Source organism: Cherax quadricarinatus, chromosome 48, assembly GCF_038502225.1.
Source record: "Cherax quadricarinatus isolate ZL_2023a chromosome 48, ASM3850222v1, whole genome shotgun sequence".
Taxonomy (NCBI): domain Eukaryota; kingdom Metazoa; phylum Arthropoda; class Malacostraca; order Decapoda; family Parastacidae; genus Cherax; species Cherax quadricarinatus.
Genome location: NC_091339.1, coordinates 19,756,168 through 19,778,677, shown reverse-complemented (window position 1 = coordinate 19,778,677; position 22,510 = coordinate 19,756,168). Strand labels below are relative to the sequence as shown.

Below are 22,510 nucleotides of genomic sequence, written 5' to 3'. Positions count from 1 at the left end.
CTGTGGAAAATATTTTAATTTTCCGAAGCTATAGTGCCTAATAGGTGTTTAATGTGTCGATATGAGTCAAAAATGTATTTGACAATAGGATAGAATCAAGAGTTCCCTTTGCGCATGCACGGATGTGCGGGGGGAGAGGTCGACTCGGGGCAGGGGAGAGGCGGGAGTGTTTTGAATGTAGTGAGGAGGCTGGGAAAGCATGGAACCAGGAAATTGGCGATCACGGCGGTCTAAGGATTAATATAGGCCTCATTTCATAATAGGAAGTGTCGTGACTGTCCCTGGTGAAGAGTGAGGGAACGTGATTGACGGCACCGCTGTAAATAAGGTGGTAAAATGAGTGAATAATGGTAGGACCGGGGGCGACTGGCGCGTCGCCATGGACTGTGTCCCGGGGAAAATTACCCGTGATTTAATCATCACTCATTGGTCTCAAATCTTAATGGAGTGGCCTCCAATGTGTATAATAATTATGAGACATTAAACCGTCTTGTAAATCGTAATGTAATCAGTGATAATAACACTAAGTTAAGAAATCGTTGAAGCGATATGAACTGCCATTCCCAGAGTGTGTGTGCACATGTTTACCTCGTTGTTCCTGTCCCGAGGATAGTGAAGGCTTTATGGAGTCCCGACTTCTAAACCGGGACAAACCGACGGATACCTCGTCCTGCTGGAATAAGAACCTTGTCGGTGTAGCAGGACATCGAAATGAGATGGTGAATGGAGGAAATAAGGAGTATCAATCACCCACAGTTAAGTAACCCTTCTAGTTATAGCAGACTGATACTGGCCAGTTAGGTATGTTGTAATGTATCCCAACACCTGAAACCCATTCTCTTTGCTGACGACACGACTTATGTCATCTCTCACCCTAATCTTGCCACCCTCAACACCATTGTGAATGAGGAGCTGATTAAAATATCGACTTGGATGACAGCCAATAAACTTACGCTTAACACTGACAAAACCTACTATATTATGTTTGGTAGCAGAGCAGGAGATGCACAAATTAACATTAAGATTGACAACACTCTAATTACCAGAAATAATGGGGGCAAATTCCTAGGCTTATACCTTGACAACAACCTGAATTTCAGCACCCATATCCAGCATATAACCAAAAAAGTATCCAAAACGGTTGGGATCCTCTCCAAGATACGATACTACGTGCCGCAAAATGCCCTTCTCACACTATACCACTCACTTATTTATCCATACCTCACCTATGCTATTTGTGCTTGGGGATCAACTGCAGCAACACACCTAAAGCCAATAATAACCCAACAAAAAGCTGCAGTAAGAATAATCACTAAATCCCATCCCTCGCAACACACCCCCCCACTCTTCATAGACTTAAACTTACTCTCAGTTCAGTACATCCACACTTACTACTGTGCAATCTACATCTACAGGGCCTTAAACTCTAATATCAACCTTGACCTAAAACGCTTTCTTGATAGTTGTGACAGAACCCACAGGCATAACACCAGACACAAACATCTCTACGACATTCCCCGTGTCCGACTAAACCTTTACAAAAATTCAATGTATGTCAAAGGCCCTAAAATCTGGAATACCCTACCTGAGAACTCTAGAACTGCAGACACATTCATCACCTTCAAAACTACCATTAGAAAACATCTTATCTCCCTGATACACCCCGTCAACTAACTACACGAATACCACCTGGTGGTTCACACTTACACTCACTCATTTGACCATAAACAGAAATATTAATCTCAATCTTAAAATAATGAATCCTGTGATACTCCAATACTGAAACTATGTACTGTGCCAAAACAAAAGCATTCACATTGCTAAACTCACAAACTAGTATTTAGTCACTTAGCCATAATACCAACTTACCTCATAATTTGTAATATTTTACAAATAAGAATAAAACTAAGTCTGCCCGAAATGCCTAGTCATGCTAAGCGTTCTAGTGGTACACTCTGTAATCACTATTTTACTACATGTAAACCACACAATAACCAAATTTCTGTAAACTCAGCATTGTAATCCTTATAGAGAATAAACTTTGAATTTTGAATTTGAATTTGAAGTTATGAGTGATCCAGCTACATCAAGTGACCACCAGAGAATATCTGGTAAGTGAAGAGATTATGTACAAGTGTTTTTCCTTGATGGATATATCCATGTGTAACCTACCCCCCTCCCCTTTCATTCAGTTACACTAATATAATCTATACAGTCCACAATTAATTAGTAGCACCGTACTTGTGGGTGCTATCCAATCCATACTGGTCTCGGATAGATATGGATAAGATTGTGAGGTCGAAGGAACCACCTGCCGTGACCAGGGGTGGTTAAGTTTTCTCACATGTCTACACGGGGTGACTACGGTAAACAATATGGTTGTCTCCCAATGAGTTTACTTGTATGCATGTAATGTTGAGGTACATAAAGGTAATCACCCCTATAAAATTTTCCACATATTCCATGGGTGATATATCCTAACGCCTTCTACAGAAAAGCAACTAGAAAAACTGGCCAATATCTAGCAACCTTACCTGTCAGTGGTCAGTCGTCACGTGAGGTCACAGACCCTGAGCTGTTTTGGGGATTAGTGTGGATGGTTACAAAGCATGGCTTGCTTCTGCAGTGTTTTAAAAATTGAGGTTGTAGAGTTGAAGGAGGAGGTTTTGCTTCTCCAGGAGATTAGGAGGCTGAAGGTCCACCTCAATGGGTCTGGGAGAGAGTGTGAGGTGGCTGGAGTTGTGGGGAATGAGGCTTCTAGCAGTGAGGTGCAGTCTGTCTCTCGCTGTGAGGAGGCTGTAGTTGGGGAGGTAGCAACGGCTACCAGCAGTGAGGTGCAGTCCAGCACCTGCTACAAGTGGCGAGTGGTTCACAGTAATGGGAGGCGCATCAGAGTAAGGAAAGTTAAGAGTGAAGATCTGAAGGTAGGAAATCGGTTCTCTGTTCTTCAGGATGAATGTACTTCAGTGGCCAGTGAAGGTAAGGGTACTACTGCCCCTGCTAATGGAGGTAAGCGCATTCTTGTGGTTGGTGACTCTCAGGTAAGATATATTGACCGTGCTTTTTGTAATAGGAATAAGAAGATGAGAGATAGAGTGTGCTTCCCTGGAGCTGGTGTTGGGGACATTGTCAACAGGCTGGATAATATCATGTCAGGTAATGGGAACAAGCCCATTATCTGTCTCAGTGCTGGTGGAAATGATATTGGGAAGGGTAGGAGAGAAGAGCTGCTAGATAAGTACAGGTCAGCTATAGATTTCATTAAGTCTAAGGGAGGGATCCCAATCATATGTAGCATCTTGCCTAGAAGGGGAGTAGGAAATGAATGGTTGTCTAGGGCAATTGGTGTAAATTGCTGGCTAGACGGATACTGCAAGGAACTTGCAATCCCATTCATTGACAACTGGAACAACTTTTATGGCAAACATGATATGTATGCAAGGGATGGGGTACATCTCTCTGGGGCAGGGGTGGTAGCACTTGCAGACTCGATTGAGAAGGCCATTGGTGAAATGCCTATGATTTTAAACTGATGGAAGATAGAGGTATGGGTGTGTGTGGGAAACAAGCAGGTTGCAACACTTGGGTTGGAAACAGTAAATGTATAAAAGGCATTCAGCATGAAGTTATAAATAAAGACAATAGATCAGGTCAGCAAACAAAGGGGGACAGCAGAGGGCAGCAAGGGACTAGCTCCCTTAAGGTTTACTATACTAATAGCAGGAGTGTAAGAAATAAGATAGATGAGCTAAGATTAATTGCAAGTGCAGGAAACATAGATATTATTGCTATAACAGAGACCTGGCTCAATCTGAAAGATAGAGAGATGCCCTCTGAATGTCACATACAAGGTTATAAATTATTCCACACTGACAGGGTCAACAGGAAAGGTGGTGGAGTAGCGATGTATGTCAGAGACAATTTAAATTGTTGTGTTAGACAAGATATTAAATTAGAAGCGTCAGCCACTGAATCTGTTTGGTTACAGCTTCTCGAGGGCCGAGAAAAACTAATTTTGGGTGTGATTTACAGGGCCCCAAATCTTGATAGGGAGTGCAGTAAACTTCTATGGGACGAAATTCGTAAGGCATCTACATACGAAAATGTTGTGCTAATGGGTGATTTCAACTATAGACAGATTGACTGGAGCAATTTGACAGGAAATTTAGAGTCAGGTGACTTTCTTGATACGATCCAGGATTGTTTTTTAAAACAGTTTGTGACAGAGCCAACTAGTGGAAATAACCTCCTTGACTTGGTTCTTGCCAGTAGGGAAACACTAATTAATAATCTTGAGGTTAATGATGAGCTTGGGGAAAGTGATCACAAATCACTCAGTTTTAATATATCATGGAATTCCCCTAATAATGGCAATCAAGTCTCCGTCCCTGACTTTCGCTTGGCTGATTTCATAGGACTGAAAAATTACTTAGGTGGGCTGAACTGGAATGACCTGACTAAGGGTCAGGTAGGTGGTGATGGTCGCCGATATGATGCTTTCCAGGGCATAGTTCTAGCTGCTCAGTCAAATTATGTTCCAAATAGGGAAATCAGATCAAACAAAAATGATCCTAAATGGATGAACAATAGATTAAAATATCTGATTGGTCAAAAGAGAGGCATATATAGGCAAATCAAAAGAGGAGAGGGGCAATTAAGAAATCGATATATTCAGTTAAAGAGAGAAATAAAAAAGGGAATTAGAAAAGCAAAAAGAGATTATGAGGTTAAAGTTGCAAGAGAATCGAAGACTAACCCAAAAGGATTCTTTCAGGTATACAGAAGTAAGATCAGGGACAAGATAGGCCCACTCAAAAGTTCCTCGGGTCAGCTCACTGACAGTGATAAGGAAATGTGTAGAATTTTTAACACATACTTCCTCTCAGTTTTTACACAGGAGGATACCAGCGATATTCCAGTAATGATAAATTATGTAGAACAGGACGATAATAAACTGTGCACTATTAGGGTCACAAGTGACATGGTCCTTAGGCAAATAGATAAATTAAAACCTAACAAATCCCCAGGCCCTGATGAACTGTATGCAAGGGTTCTAAAGGAATGTAAAGAGGAGCTTAGCACACCTAGGAGTAGGTGCAAAGAGCACCACGACTATGGTGCTCTTTGCACCTACTCCTAGGTTGAGGGACTGATTACCTCATCTTCTGTACATAGTTCTACTGTCTTCAAGTTATGTCCTAGAATTTGTATTGATAAAGCCACTGGATGGCGAAACGTCTACAATAAAGATACCCAGATGTTGCACATGTGTCTTAATCTTACCAGGTCGGTTGCCGTGTTCCTCCCTTAAGTCAATGTGACCTGACCTGACTAGGTTGGGTGCATTGGCTTAAGCCGGTAGGAGACTTGGACCTGCCTCGCATGGGCCAGTAGGCCTTCTGCAGTGTTCCTTCGTTCTTATGTTCTTCTTATAACCCACTGGGACATACTGGACATATTGAGGTAGTCAATATGTCCAGCTATCGCGTCCATTATTATTCTTAACCTTATTATGCCGGTTCTTTATATAGCTGGAAACTTTCAGATGTATTTCCTCTTCATTTATCTTATGACCTGTCAATACTATTTCTATCGGTCACCGTTAATTTCCCAAAATATTCGCTAATTAGCCGGTTAGTCTCTTTCCCATACCGCCATATTTGATGCTCCTCAAAACGTTTTACTTGTACAAGTATTGTACAAATTTAGTGATATTTCTAGGTGTGCAATACATTTTCCTTATCCGAATATTAATTTTTCAAATATTACAAAAATTACTTTTTATTTAATTAACTGAATTTAATAAATAAGGAAAATATAAAGGGAGATATTGGTTCCCCTGTGAATTATCACATTTCAAAACTTACTCAAACATTACACACCTACAGTACTTTATAAACACTATTATCCCCATCAATTATTACACACAAATCACAGGAATATTATCAAAAATTTTTCAGAAATATGCTTTATTCGATATTCGCAAAGTTGATTTCTTCTCGGTTGAGAAGTGAAGGTTAGGTTAGGTAAGGTTCGTCAGGAAACAGGACAAATGTTTCCTGACGCGGGTCTTGGTCAGATGATGACCCGCCTTTGGAGCTTTTGGTCATCTGACCGAGGCCTTCCGCTGGCTTACCGGTCCACCCGTTTAAAAATTATGGTCATTTATAACCATTGTTTATTTTAGTTTGAGAAGTGAAGGCTGAAATGACAATAAATAAAGTGAGGATCACTGTGGGCATGTGGACCTTGAGTGACGTCAGAACCATGGGGATCCCAAGACAATTTCTTCAATGATGCTCGTATAAGCTCACAGTCTCTCTCCTACAGCCCACGTGACCGGAGTTAACTGGTAAGTTTGGAAGAAATCACAATACATACGCACACACACACACATATATATATATATGTCGTGCCGAATATGTAAAACTGGTCAATTAGCAAGAACTCATTTAAAATTAAGTCCTTTCTGAAATTTTCTCTTATACGTTTAAAGACATATTTTTTTCATTAATGTTAATGTAAAAAATTTTAATTTTGCACCAAAAGAATCTTAGAAGACTTACCTAACCTTATTATAAAAAGAGCAATTTATTTTAGCCTAACCCAACTAAATATATTTTAGATTTGTTTACAGTAATTTAATACTAAACAAACACAGTGAAATATATATTTGTCGTTAGGTTCAGAATGGTTTTGGCGAAATTATTGCATACACAAATTTTCATTTGTTCTATAAGGCATGATAAGCGTTGCTATTTAAGCCAAGATGGCAAGTTCTGCCTATTCGGCACGAATATATATATATATATATATATATATATATATATATATATATATATATATATATATATATATATATATATATATATATATACATATATATATATATATATATATATATATATATATATATATTATATATATGTATATATATATAATTATCATGGGGAGTGCTAAACCCATAGGGATTATACAGTGCCTGTGGAGGAGATAATGATGGAAGGTATTCAGGGAACTGGAGTACAGATCCAATTCCCTAGATCAAGAGCCCCTCACCAGCATCAAGGAACCTCCCTTGAGGGGATTATTAAATTAAAGCCGAACCCTACTATTACATTTAAAATTTTACGTACGTAAATGTGTTTTTAGTCGATATTTTGCAACTAGAAATATGTTATTGAATAATTTTTTTAGTGGTTGGTATCAGCTGCATTCATAGTGTTTATGGTAATGAATCACCACTATCTCAGTTGAGGTGACGAGTCAAGGAGTGAAGATGGCCCCAAGGTGTTGCATGATAGTGGTGGTGATGGCGGTGATAATGGCGGTGACAGCTGTCCCTCACGGCCCGGGACAACACGGACCAGGCTTCGGCCGCAAACCTGCGCCAGCTGGAAGTATGTATTTACCTATTTGTGGTTTATGGGGTTGGGTCTCAGTCTCAGGTCCACCCCTTCCTCTTAATTAGCCACTACAGGGTTTACTCTTTCCTGATTTGGCGAACCCTTTCATAAATGTTTTTAAAATTAAGAACGGATCTAGGTTGTTCCACAGCCCTGTGGCTCATTTTTTTTTTTAACTTTCAGCTGGGCTCTCGTGTATGTTTCGAAGCTTCCTCTCGAAAAGCCTGTTCCTTTCCACTATCATTTCTTTTCGCATTTTGTAAGTCATTATCATGGCCTCCCTGGTCCTTCTACCCTCTAATATCATCACTTTTAGATTCTTTAGTCTCTATAGCTCATACACTTGTCTCTAGGACTAGTCTCATTGCAAACCTCTAAACTTTTTCCAATCACGGTTCACCATGAACATAACCCCAATCAATCACCAACATGCAATCGAGTACCACTCACCACCAATCCACTAGCAGTCAAGTACCACTCACCAACATACACTAGTAATCACGTACCACTCACCACCAACATACACTAGCAATCACGTACTAATCACAACCAACATACTCTAGAAATCAAGTTCCACTCACCACCAACATAAACATTAGCAATCAAGTTCTACTCTCCACCAACACACTCCTTCCTTGTGTAATATATACTTATTTCCTGGAGTGAAAAGGAAGTAAATCTCACGTATGTCGCGCATGAATGTTTATAATGGTATATAAACAAAAGCTTAAGAATTTTCCTCTATTATTTGTAGTAAATCTTTAACCCCCTTCCCTTTCTATTTTTTTTCTTTAGTGTCCTTAGATTTTCTCCCTCCTTTCCCCTCAAGGGAAGGGCACTTGATGCCGGCGAGGGGCTCTGGATCCAAGTAATTAGAACTGACTACCCCGTCGTTGGATCGAATCTGATTGCCTCCTATTCCCCCTCAGGTGCTGTTTGACACCTGCAGCTTTAGCGCTCCCTCCCCACCATGAAAATAATATGATCCCCCCTCTCCATCTCTCTCTCATACACGCATTCATTACACATCTTACCCCTGGTTCAGGTGACTGTCCCCTGGCATGCCCAGCAAGCTACTTCCCTGTGTGTGGGAGTGACGGCAAGACATACGGTAATGAATGTGGTCTCCAGGCTGCCTCCTGTAGGGACCCCACCATCACCAAGATCGGCTCTGGAGAGTGTGGTGAGTATAGCAGCTAAATACAGCAGTTAATTTAACTAAACTTAGCGTAACTTAACTTATATCATCTTAACAAAATTTCCTTCCCGAATTTAACATAATGTACTCATTTAACGTAACCTAACCCAGCATTACTGAACGTAACCTAGCCCAACATCACTCAGCGTAACCTAGCCCAACATCACTCAGCGTAACCTAGCCCAACATCACTCAGCGTAACCTAGCCCAACATCACTCAGTGTAACCTAGCCCAACATCACTCAGCGTAACCTAGCCCAACATCACTCAGTGTCCCAACATCACTCAGCGTAACCTAGCCCAACATCACTCAGTGTAACCTAGCCCAACATCACTCAGCGTAACCTAGCCCAACATCACTCAGTGTAACCTAGCCCAACATCACTCAGCGTAACCTAGCCCAACATCACTCAGCGTAACCTAGCTCAACATCACTCAGCGTAACCTAGCCCAACATCACTCAGTGTAGCCTAGCCCAACATCACTCAGTGTAACCTAGCCCAACATCACTCAGTGTAACCTAACCCAACATCACTCAGTGTAACCTAGCCCAACATTACTCAGTGTAACCTAGCCCAACATCACTCAGCGTAACCTAGCCCAACATCACTCAGCGTAACCTAGCCCATCATCACTCAGTGTAACCTAGCCCAACATCACTCATGTAACCTAGCCCAACATCACTCAGTGTAACCTAGCCCAACATCACTCAGTGTAACCTAGCCCAACATCACTCAGTGTAACCTAGCCCAACATCACTCAGTGTAACCTAGCTCAACATCACTCATGTAACCTAGCCCAACATCACTCAGTGTAACCTAGCCCAACATCACTCAGTGTAACCTAGCCCAACATCACTCAGCGTAACCTAGCTCAACATCACTCAGTGTAACCTAGCCCATCATCACTCAGTGTAACCTAGCCCAACATCACTCAGTGTAACCTAGCCCAACATCACTCAGTGTAACCTAGCTCAACATCACTCAGTGTAACCTAGCCCATCATCACTCAGTGTAACCTAGCCCAACATCACTCAGTGTAACCTAGCCCAACATCACTCAGTGTAACCTAGCCCAACATCACTCAGTGTAACCTAGCCCAACATCACTCAGCGTAACCTAGCCCAACATCACCTTACTTAACCTAATCATTTCCAAGTTAGGTCCTGACGAGTGTACCTAGTACAGAAGCTGAATGTAAATATTAAATTAATCTAACCCAATTTTACCTAACCTAATTTAACCTTATATAATTTACCCATCCTTACCTAATCTAACCAAACAAAACCTAACTTATCCTAATCTAAATTACTCAATTTAACCTAGTTACCTAACAACCAATCCTAACTAAATTTTACCTGCTAATTAGCCAAACCAAACCTAATATGAAGATTGAGACACTTGTGCAACATATGGGAATCTTTAAACCATTCATCTAAACTGTCAGACACTGCAGCATCATGGGATCTTGTTACAAAGATTTCTTCAACACTTGTCCAACCTTTGGACGATGACCTACTTCGACTAGTGGTTGGTACCAAATGACCCCGCCTCCTCCTGCTTCGCCTCACCTGACTACATTATATAAGCCACGTCTACGGCCCTATGCTGTACATTTTAACAATGGTTATAAATGACCATAATTTTTAAAGGGGTGGACCGGTAAGCCAGCGGAAGGCCTCGGTCAGATGACCAAAAGCTCCAAAGGCGGGTCATCATCTGACTAAGACCCGCGCCAGGAAACATTTGTCCTGTTTCCTGACGAACCTTACCTAACCTAACCTATGCTGTACATTCTACAAGATTGATGGAGTGAACACATCGACTCCAGGCTGAGGGACTGATTATCTCAAACTCCTCCTCTCCTTACACCTTTCTACTTTGTATTGGACTGATGAAGCCACTGTGTGGCGAAACGTTTCCTGAATAAAGATTCCCATATGTTGCACAAGTGTCTCAATCTTCAACTTGTCGGTTTTTCAAACCATTTTTTTTTTATTCGCCGGTACTCTCCCGGCCCGGGTCTTTTCCGAGTAGTGGTGACCCGGCCTTGGCTCCCTATCTGGGGAGTGTCTAGAGACTTAAGTCTCACATGGGAGGAGGTACAAGTACCCCCTCATCTTTGGGACCAACTGTCCCCAGGCCTAGCCACATTCCCCGCCCTCACGGGGCTCGTAGGGAGAAGCTAGGCCTCTGGTCTGCCATCTGCCCCGCCCTAAAAGGGCTCGTGGGGATGGCAGTCTTATGAGCTGCAGATGGTAGCAAGCTCAGGCTATCTTTTCAAACCATTCATCACAAGCCTAATATACCTAAGGTAAATTTAATCTAATTTTCATACAGCTCGTATTAATAGAAAATAGTGCCCGTAAAACATGCTTGTTACTGTCTACTGTGACCAGTAATGATGATAATTGGAATGTTATAATAATACAATAATAGTAATGCAGCATTTATATTAATACCTATAATTTTAATGCAATGTTTATAACAGCACTTCATATTCACTGACTCCGCTGGTGAGTGTTACAGGTTATTTTCACTGACGTGTTATGATAATTACGCAAAGCACTAAAAGTGAATTTTGCTAATGTTATCATTATTGTTCGTCTTATGCGATATATTTAATGTTTTATTTAAACGTAAATGGATGAGCACAAGCGGTTTTGTGGCCGTACATTACATGTGTAACTCAAGATCATTATAAAAATGTAATAAATTCTAGGCGTTCATAAACACGAAAGGAGACTTTTATATTTAAAATTTGCATTCAGTTAAATACTATCGATGTTTAAACTTCTGTGAATTAACATTTACCAGAAACCTTGAATGAGTTCTACAGCTTCAGGAGACTGGAGGGCATCTATAGTGAACGTCAGAATAATGGGAGGAAATATGAAAAAACAATTACTGTATATTTGAAAAGCACTACATTATGTATTATTGACTGGTAAGGCAACACCGGACATGAATTATTGTATCGTCATTGCATGATTCCTTTTTATTTAGAAAAATGATGTTCAGCTGCTGTAACATAGTACATACATGAACACAGCAAACATCATCTTGTTAGCATTCAATGGTTTGCAGAGTCTGATTCTTCCGAGTGTACTTTCTACTGTTCATCTAAGATAGTTCCAGTTTGTGGGAGTGATGGTAAATCTTATTCCAACTCCTGTCGCCTCCGCCTGGCATCGTGCAAGGATCCATCCATTAGTCAGGCCCATGATGGTGTCTGTGTTAACGGTGAGTGAGAGCTGTGCTAGAAACCACCACACGAGCGAGTTCTCTGTATAAACGGTATATATATCTCAGCGTATAATAGTAAGTTTCATGTACATAGTTCTGAGAATAATCGCACTAACATCCTGACTGAGGAGGCCATCATTATGAAACCACAGCACCAGACCAGGCCTCCCTATAGCCTGGGTCATGAAGTCTGCGCTTGCTGCAAGCAGTTCGTGTAAGCACTACGGCTCATCTGATAGGGACTTCTCTCAGAAGAGTCAGGTTTATTAATGAAGCCAGTTGGGGGAAGGGTGCTATTCGTATACTTAATCTTTATTACGGATTAAAGCATTATTGATGTTAGTCTACATGTCAATTTTGTTTCAGTGATCCTCGTGTAATCAATAGGCGTAAAATAAACAAATCAGTTCATAATTTTATTTTGATTTCCAGCGTATAATCAGTAGTGATTATGATCTTATCCCTTGATGTACCAGTATGTACTGATGATGATAGACACTATAACGAGATTAAACGGATATGTCCTAAGGCAATTTATTTGCAAGTGTCTTCCGGTTTCGATATTTTCTTTACAAAGCTGATACAGTTCTAATTACTAAAGAAAATTGAAAATTAAATTTAAAGACTTAAGGCAACAGTTCCAATTCAAACAAATACGATATCTAAACAGGATTGTGAATGTAGTGATGGCTGTTTTGTTCGTCAGGAAATAGGACAGTTGCCTCATTACACTGGTTTAAACATCCGTTGGCCTACCCCAGTTGGGTTTTCATCATATTTAAGAAAAACATCACATATTGTCTTAAGATATATGAAATTGTGCAAATATACTACACAGGCGGCCATTAATGGATTACTTCTAGATTCACCCGTCCCCAGGAAGTGATATATAGCTCTGTGCAGTTTTTATGTTTGCATTTTTTGCAATAAAACTAACCTAATTAAGCCTTGCTAAAAACTTATGTAATATAATACGGTACTTAAATTACCTAATCTATCTAAGAAGTTGTATGATTAACTGCTTTACCTAATATTGCAGGGGGGGGGGGAGCAGTTATAAGGTGACACAAATAAACTTTTTAAACAAATGTTGGAACCCAGTATCTGAACCCATTATATACCTCTGTAATCCTGACTTTCACCCTAAGGGTGGGTGTGGGCTGCATAATGAGGATATCAATCTATTAAAAAATGATCTGAAGCAATAATTGTAATAGGTTCCGTATGCTTTTTAAAAGATGTGTCTGGCTTTTCCTCAGGTTTACACATGAACTAATCTTTTAGATGGAGAAAATCATTGGTGTATGTAGCTGCGTATGCACTTTCCTCATTAATGGAGAAACATGGTAAGAGTTCTAAATAAAAGCTAACTTCCTAAAAGGAATAAAGACTTTAAAAAAATAAAACATAAATTAATAATTAAATATAATTACGATGTGCAGCCGTATTGTCCAGAAAACTAACTGTAATAATATTTATTTTTGCAGTATAAGCTGCCATGAAGAGTTGCAACGCCACAGCTGTGATCGAGCCTAGCTTGTCTTCTGATAATTTTGAAATCAATTTTATTACTCCCATTAACGTCACATGCACTTACGCTGGGCTTCTGCCCTCACTGGGGCTGTACCTTGAGGTACTTATTTCTAGTGGCATGATTACAAATCTTCAAATATATCTTTAGTAATGTTGAATAAGATGGAACTGTGAGTATCTGTACGTATATTCCAGAATTGCAAGATTATCGTACAGATATTATTTGATATTAATTTAGAGGATATTTAACTAAAACATTTGCTCTTTCTTGGTATTAATATTTCACCTGGAGTATTATTAATTATATTTATGTTATCCCTGTAGATTGGCAATAAATATGAAGTTTGTTATACTTATTTAATTTATTCGTTTTCTTAGTTTTCATATTGATGGATAATTTTTATTATTATACTACTAATAATACAAAGTATATTAATTATTATTATTATTATTATGGAAGCTTTCTTTGTAATTTATTTGAATGTGGAATTACAGTCATGTGTGTATTACAATGAGAATTTATAAAATTTTGGTTAATACAATAAGTAGTATAGTTCAATGTGATAAAAGCATCAGATATTGCACAGGGCTTCTCATATATGCGGTCATTTTAATAAACTACTGTGTGAATCTTAAAGTGTAGCTGCCACCCACTTTATTATATGTAAAGATGACTGCCACCCATATTTTTGCTGAGCCAAAATTTCAGTGTGTTTTTCGATAATAATTATTCGGTGTAATTGGTTCCTTCTGTGGTGTGCCGTGATACCTTTCCCTGCCTTGGATAAAACCTGATTACCTCCAATTCCACAGGCAGTATGACTATTAACTGAGCGTCTGTGATCATAATTCACTTACAAATTGAAGTCCATGGTTCGATCCCCGGTACGGGTGGAAACATTAGGACGTGTTTCCTTAAGGCACCTGCTGTCCCTGTTCACCTATCAGTAAAATAGGTACCTGGGTGTTAGTCGACTGGTGTGGGTCGTATCCTGGAGTTTACCTGGTCCTGGGTACAAAATTTACCTAATTTGCCTGAACTGCTATGTATAACAAGGGACTCTCAATTTATCACTGATGTCATCTAGGCCTGTATACATTGTACATGTACTTGTAAAGATAAAGATTATTATTTTTATTTTTATTATTAACGTTTTACAGAAGTTCAGTGCCCTTCATGCATGACTGGCCTCAGGCAATGTCTGTTTATGTAATACGTAATATTCCACCTACTTCCACTGCCAGGTGCTAAAATGTAAATATTCAGGTCTCAACAGAAGTGACTGGGACCAAATATACAGCACATATTTTACATGCCACATAAAAGATGCCTGCATTTCTGCCTCCTACCTGATGAAGATTCCGATGGGTCAACGGTGATCAGGAACGGCCTGAAGACACTTGTCAAGTTCCCTTTTGAAAACAGAGGTGGTGGAAGGACAGAAGCAGCCCAGCCACCGTAGAGAGAAGACGTCGTCGTTCCTGCTCTTCAGCTGAGCAACTCGGAACACTGTTGCTCGAGATTTTTCTTGGGTTATCCTGAGTAGTTCTTCACCAGAGCTGAGAGGAAACTTGCTTGCAGTCACTTCGAGCCCCATCCCATCAAGAGGGTAAGGCGGTGACTTTCTTGCTTGTTCACCCCTCTCATCCCCATCCTCCCCTCACCCAAACATCAACACTGGCCCACACACTACATACATTGCTATCCTTCTGACTTTCATTTCTTCTTCTTTTTCGGCAACTTCGCTTTGGCGAGTTAACACAAGGCATTTTGAACATCCGGTAGCCCGTGTGGTTTTTTAAAATCCGGCCGATCTTTGCCTTGGGCCCTTTCCCCCTCACCACTCGAGGGTAGGCTATCTTAGGGGCTGACATTCATAAGTCAGCTGAAATAGGATGCTAGTATAACATTAAGGGAAGTTCCCTTTTTGTTAAGAAACTCCTCTGCCAGATGTTCCTTCCTAGACATCATGGCGAGGATACGAGTAAGATTACGTACTGATGGAAATCAAAAGTCGATGAAAGAAATTCTAGCATGTATTTGCTCGAACTCAACTGTTGCTCCAGTGGATGTTTTTCAAACCCACGCTGGAGCAGTACTTCTCTCTTCGGAAGAAGAGTTACTTCAACTGCTGAAGCATGATGTCCTTGAAAAACTGAAGACTTCTGGTGTTACCCCAGCTGCACCTGAGAGCTATCAAGCTCAGAGGACTGTGTTTGTTGCAAGAATTAACAGTTTCATGAGACATAACACAGTGAATGAAATTGTTGAGGACTTTAATACAGAGAATTCTGACTTTAGGGCTGTCGAAGCACATAAATTCTCTAAACCTAACAACAACAAGGTAACCTTAAAGTTAATACTTGAGACACCTGAGTGTCAAAATGGCTTCAAATGTTTTGGCACCAGATGTACACCTGACCAAATCTCTGTTGACCGATTTGTCAGTGTGACACAATGTTTTAAATGTTATGCCTTTGGTCATAACACCAACAAATGCAGTACTCAAGGGCAGATTTGTAGCATTTGCTCTGGCCAACATTCTTATCGAGATTGTAATAATAAAAATACACCCAAATGTGTCCTCTGCAACGGAAAACATCATGCTGTTTCTGCTATTTGTCCTGAAAAGAAAAAGGAAATGCAGAAAATTATTGAAGCCAAGAAACTGTCCACTTCTAAGAAGACCACTCCCCAGGCACCGCCAACGATGTCCCAAACTTCCTTCCCAGCTCTGCCTGGATCAAGTGGGACTCCTCAGGTCTCTACCAATGGTTCCAATGTTTGGAATTCTGCCCCTCTTGGAGCGCCCCACCTACAACATACACAAACGCAACAACAAGGTTCAGTCTCATCTCCTATGTCTCAGGTATCCACAGCCGGGGATATGACGAGAGCACAACTAATGTATATGATGGCCAAAGACATAGCAGGTGGTGGCATTCAACTCTGCTCTCAGGTTTTAAATGATCTGTTAATGGCTAATGGGATCACTCCCATCACTATCCCAGAAAATGTGGAGGCTATTATGACCCAGCCTTCTCATAACAAGAAGTATGTACCCTACTCTACATCTAAAAATAAGCCTAAGTCATCCCTGGCCCAGGGATCGCCCACCTTGCATACCCAGGTTGTCAACTCCCCTCAACCCGATAAGTCAACACCTGAACATAATGCCCCAGAAATTGGTGCCTACTCTCCCGCTATTGAAGCTGATCCTGTTGAACAGGAACTTTCCCAGGGTAACTCACCTTGCCTACCTAATTTTCCCTTGGAGCCTCCACAGTCTCCCATTAACTCTCACGAGCTTCTGCTTCCTGTAACTGGGAATATCATACCTCAGTTTTCTGATGATGACTAACGATTCTAATGAGTCTGTTAATATTACCACCTCTAGTGAAGAAGATGGCATTTTTAATACAAGCAACTACGCAGAAGTTCCCTCCTTCCCTTGACGAGTCCAGCAGGGATAGTGTGGATACCAAACATGACATTACTTGCAGGCGTTCAGACCGCAGTACACGAGCGAAGTGCAAGAAATAATGGGGATTACAATTTTCCAACTTAATATTCAACATTTCTTTAATAACCATTACCTCCTTGAGGTTGAACTACATAATTACAATCCCGATGTTATACTCTTGAACGAGACAGCTGCAGAGTTGATCAACATATTAAATTATGTGGTTACTCTACTGTGGAGAAATCGAGAGGACCCTTTAGTGGTGTAGCCCTCTTAGTTAAATTAGGCTATACATTTAAAAATATTCATGTTGATGAAGATAACATTCTTGCAATAGAAATGACAACGTCTCACGGACAACTAGTGATAGGAACTGGATATTTTCCCCCGAGACAACAATATATAGAGTCAATTCCTCTACATAGGATATTAAGCAGAAATATTCCAACAATTCTAGCAGATTTTAATGCTCATCACCCTGCCCTCTTCAACGGTGGAGCTGGTATTCCACTGGGTGACTTAAAAGGAAAACAACTATTTAATATCATGACAGCTAAAAACTTGTCATTTCAAGGCCCATTCTTTAAATCGTACATTGGACCTCATCCAGGGACACCAGATATAGTACTGACAAACAAGAGACTGTGACATCTTTCACTGTCGTATATCTCCTGGTGGAAACGTAGGATCTGACCATATCCCTGTTATAATACAACTTCAAACTTCTCCATTTAGAATCCCTGTACCTCCTAAACCCAATCTTAACACCCTAGGATTTGACCCCTTCAGGGCATTTCTGGGTGAGGATGAAATTGTCATTGGAAAATCTACCTTCCACTGCAATTGATGATGCAATCAGGTCCCTGCATAATCGAATAATTGAAGCTACTAATGCAACTTGTCGGGTCACCATCTGGAGAAGACCCGGGCCGGAATTACCGGCAAATCTCTAATGAATGAATGAATGCAACTTGCCAATTAGCTTCCACAAAGATATACCAACAATATAAACCTACTAGGGAAATTAGAGACAGTTTAAGAAATTATCAAGCAGAATGTCGAAGGCATCTTCAAATGCGACAACCACCAGTAGCTACACTGCACCGATTAAGGCAAGAATTAATTAACATGATTAGTCATCACAAACGGGACTTATGGAAATTGCTAGTTCTTCAAGCTAATCAGTATAAACGTGAACCAGCAAAATTTTGGAGTAAGATCCGACAACTTTTAGGGGCAAAGCACAAGGCTTCTAACTACCTAGTTCATAACTTCACTGATGAGGATGATGAAGATGTTGAAATTAAACTTGACGATCCACAGGACCAGGCTAATTTGATGGGTGATGTATGGGAGAAAATTCTCTCCCACAATAACAGTCGTCAATTTAACAATAATCATTATCAGTTGGTAAATGAATGGAGAGATGAGAACTTGGATGATCTACAACCACTACCTTCCATCGATACTTCAACTCTTGAAGATACCCACCCGCTTACTAGACCTATTACATTACTAGAGATGAGTCAGGTTATTGGAAGAATGCGAAATAGAGCCCCTGGCCTCTCTGGAATAACAATGAAACAAATAAAGTTCCTACCCAGAAATTGTAAACAGTCTTTGGTAAATATCTTTAATGCCATCTTGGCCTCAGGACATTTTCCAGTGGTTTTTAAGACTGCTAGGATGATCTTTCTTGGTAAGCCCAATAAAGACATCCACCAACCTGGGAACTATAGACCTATATCTTTACTTGAAGTCACTGGAAAAGTTCTTGAGAAAGTCATTTCCAACAGATTGAACTACTATATGGAGTTTAATCACTTTTTTACTGAAAAACAATTTGGCTTTAGAACACATAGAGGTACCAATCATGCAATAAATGTTATTTTCGATACTGTAGCAAGTCTAAAACATCAGGGCAATCTTGCCTTAATTGCCACCAGAGATGTTCATAAAGCTTTTGATAGCTTATGGCATGATGGCCTTATATACAAACTCATTGACCTACCAGACCATAACTGGACTTTTCTCAGATTAATATATAATTTCTTAACTCAAAGAAAAATCATTCCCACCTTTCATGGCAGGTCGACAGAGCCTTTTATACCGACAGCTGGTGTCCCACAAGGTTCTTGTCTCGGTCCAATTCTGTTCAACATTTATGTGAATGACCTTCCTCAACCAGAGTTTAATGATACAATTGTGACACAGTTTGCAGATGATGTTATTCATGTCGTCTCATCAACTCCGGTAACAGGAAAATATAAGTATGAGAGAGTCATAGAAAAAACGAATATTGAACTTCGTAGAACATCTAATTGGGAAAAGAAATGGAGAATTACGGCTAATCCTGACAAGGTCCTTGTTAGCACGATAGGATGTTTTGCATCAACAATTGAAGATAAAGGGGGTATCTCCATCAGATGTATACCTGTAGCCATTAGAAACCCTAACAAGATATTGGGATATGAAATAGACAGGCTGCTCCACTCAACATCTCATGTAACTAAAAAGATCAACACAGCCAAAGCCGGTCTTAGCAGTCTCTTTCGATTCAATCAAGCCCCTCAACATGTCAAAAAACATCTGTATAAAATGATAATAAGACCAATACTCGAATACCCTTGTGTCCCAATGTCATTAACAACAAAGACCAACATGCTAACAACCTGTCGGTATTTTATACCATTTTAATGTTCAATCTGTCAGACACTGCAACACAAGGGTATCTTGGTACAGACCTGCAATCAACTTCGACAACTTCCACTAGTGAGAGGGGCTGGATTTGAGAGGGACCTGACTTCTCAACATCTGAGTTCTTACCTCTCCTAGTGGCCTACGTCTCACCTCTTGGCGCTATAAAAAGCTCCATCCTGTCACTTCTTCTCCATATTGTTTCATACTATGGAACAATGCTCTTCTCCAGACTGAGGGACTGACCACCTCAAAACTTTAAGGGTGATGGACTGATTACATCGTCTTCAAGTATCTTCTGCTTCTATCAACTTTTCTGTACTTGACTGAAGAAGCCTACTGTGTAGGCGAAACGTTTCATAATAAAGATACCTAACTGTTGCATATGTGTCTTACCTAACAACCTGTCGGTATTTTATACCATTTTAATGTTCAATCTGTCAGACACTGCAACACAAGGGTATCTTGGTACAGACCTGCAATCAACTTCGACAACTTCCACTAGTGAGAGGGGCTGGATTTGAGAGGGACCTGACTTCTCAACATCTGAGTTCTTACCTCTCCTAGTGGCCTACGTCTCACCTCTTGGCGCTATAAAAAGCTCCATCCTGTCACTTCTTCTCCATATTGTTTCATACTATGGAACAATGCTCTTCTCCAGACTGAGGGACTGACCACCTCAAAACTTTAAGGGTGATGGACTGATTACATCGTCTTCAAGTATCTTCTGCTTCTATCAACTTTTCTGTACTTGACTGAAGAAGCCTACTGTGTAGGCGAAACGTTTCATAATAAAGATACCTAACTGTTGCATATGTGTCTTACCTAACAACATGCTACGGTTACAAAGGGTCCAGAATAGAGCTCTTCGCTTCATTACCGATACCAGGAGGAAAGACAGAGTTAAAATGGCAGATTTACACATACAACAAGATATTACTGCCATAAATGTACGCCTCGACACCCTAAAAAAGAAAACTCTATACAATGCAAGAACTATACATGCCAGAGAGAGCACATCCTATACAAGTGGTAAATACCACGGATTATATCATCAATACTCCTCCTCACAGGACTCAAAGAATGACTCTCCCACAGAGGGTCCGTCGTTTTATCCATAAAGATGATTACCCTCGACCCATGATATTGAGCAACCTCCCTGATGAAGAAGATTGGGTAACACCAGAACCCTTCTATGTATACTGAGAAAATCATCGCCCCCAATTAGGGAGACATCTTATATGACAATCTAATGTAAAAATTATTTTATTTACCATGGCTGGACACCACATGTAAGAAGCCATTGTCACGTAATTCTATAAACTGGCCAGAAAATTATTGCCTTCATTGTCGCATAAATATCCGTTGTGCAATCGCAAAAAAAAAAAAAAAAAAAAAAAAAAAAAAGCAATTACAACTTATATAATTACTACCAATTCAGAGTCATGTACTTATATATCTGTTATATCTATGTGACTCTGATGGGTTAGTATTATACCCCTTAAAGAATATCTTATCATTTCACATACACTTTTTAAATTACACCAAAGTGGTTGGGCCACTTACCTTTTATATCCTACCTCTCTCCCCCCTCCCACCCTTTTCCAATATTTCCATCCTTACCCATCCTTCTTCCTTACCCATCTTACCAAAGCTCTGGTCATAAGAAGAAGAAGAAGAAGAAGGTGGTGGAAGAGGCAGCGAACGAGCCCACAGTTAGAAAAGATAAACAGCGTAGGCTTTCATAACATGAAAGGTAATTTGAAAAACTTCCCATTAACGAAACGTCGTTGTTAAAGGCTTATGTTATTTTGTCTTTTTTCACCCAGGAGGTCTGTTGACAATTCTCCTTACAATGGATGAGGTGTTCAGGTATGCTTTGTAAATCACGAGCCACTTTAAAGATCATCTCACGTGTCTCGTTAACACAGCACATGTCACATATTCTATATTCTCGAATTCATAAGAACTATGAACCTCAATTTTCTGGAAGCAGTGGTGCTTAATTTCTCTCGTGTAATTGGGCCACGTTATGTCGAGAAAGGTTCATTCACTTCCAAACATTCCGAACCATTTTCTTTCAAGTTGAATAAGGACGCCCCACATCTCGTAGACGCGTGAAGGAAAACTACACCAGCAGCTTTTTCCAAAAACTTGAGGCTGTTACGAAGCTTCATTATCTCTTGAAATATAAACATGAATCCTCGAAACGATAAACTCCACCGTCACCTGACAAGAAGTCACACAAGCATGGGCCAGTTGGCCTACTGCAGTACTCATGTACTTCCTGCACCTCATTATGTTTACCTGGAGAGGGTTTCGAGAGTCAACGCCCCCGCGGCTCGGTCTGAGACCAGGCCTCACGGTGGATCAGGGTCTGATCAACCAGCTGTTACTACTTGCCGCACGCAAGCTGACGTACGAACCACAGCCCGGTTGGTCAGGTACTAACTTTAGGTGCCTGTCCAGTGCCTTCTTAAAGACACCCAGGGGTCTATTGGTAATCCCCCTTATGTAGGCTGGGAGGCAGTTGAACAGTTTTGGACCCCGGACACTTACTGTGTTGTCTCTCAGTGTACTCGTTGCGCCCCTGCTTTTCATTGGGGAAATGTTGCATCTCCTGCCGAGTCTTTTGCTTTCCTAGGGAGTGATTTTCGTGTGCAGGTTTGGTACCAATCCCTCCAGGACCTTCCAAGTGTATATTATCATGTATCTCTCTCGCCTGCGTTCCTGGGAATATAGGTCAAGGACGTTCAACCGTTCCCTGCAATTTAGGTGCCTTATCGTACTTATGTGTGCCGTGAAAGTTCTTTGTACACTCTCCAGGTCTGCAATGTCGACAGCCTTGAAGGGGGCCGTTAGTGTACAGCAGTATTCCAGCCTAGAGAGCACAAGCGATTTGAAGAGAATCATTATGGGGTTGGTGTCCCAAGTTTTGAAGGTTTTCATTATCCATCCTACCCTCTG

The 22,510-nt window shown here is 40.5% G+C and overlaps 2 protein-coding genes across 3 annotated transcripts in view; one reads left to right on the top strand and one right to left on the bottom strand.

Annotated features, from left to right (window-relative positions):
* Positions 1–716, bottom strand: part of LOC128696058 (uncharacterized) — a 32,989-nt gene extending 32,273 nt beyond the window's left edge. The window contains exon 1 of the mRNA XM_053787064.2: positions 589–716. The gene's annotated coding sequence lies outside the window, so the exon portion shown is untranslated. The remainder of the gene's footprint in view (positions 1–588) is intronic.
* A 5,481-nt stretch (positions 717–6,197) lies between these two features.
* Positions 6,198–13,743, top strand: LOC128696019 (thrombin inhibitor rhodniin). Of its 2 annotated transcripts, XM_070094947.1 has the most exons (5): positions 6,198–6,352; positions 7,254–7,400; positions 8,452–8,589; positions 11,691–11,846; positions 13,337–13,743. In XM_070094947.1, exons 2-5 carry the CDS (start codon positions 7,280–7,282, stop codon positions 13,339–13,341), a joined length of 420 nt encoding a protein of 139 aa, XP_069951048.1. In that variant the 5' UTR covers positions 6,198–6,352; positions 7,254–7,279; the 3' UTR covers positions 13,342–13,743. The 2 variants fall into 2 exon arrangements, 1 of the variants encoding a protein (XP_069951048.1); XR_011393270.1 differs by lacking the exon at positions 11,691–11,846 and having other exon boundaries at positions 6,199–6,352.
* The last annotated feature ends 8,767 nt before the right edge of the window (positions 13,744–22,510 follow it).

Coding starts and splice junctions, on each gene's coding strand:
- LOC128696019 (XM_070094947.1), top strand. CDS start 7,280: ATGGCCCCAAGGTGTTGCATGATAGTGGTGGTGATGGCGGTGATAATG. Junction 7,401..8,451: donor CAAACCTGCGCCAGCTGGAA/GTATGTATTTAC, acceptor CCCCTGGTTCAG/GTGACTGTCCCCTGGCATGC. Junction 8,590..11,690: donor GATCGGCTCTGGAGAGTGTG/GTGAGTATAGCA, acceptor AATGGTTTGCAG/AGTCTGATTCTTCCGAGTGT.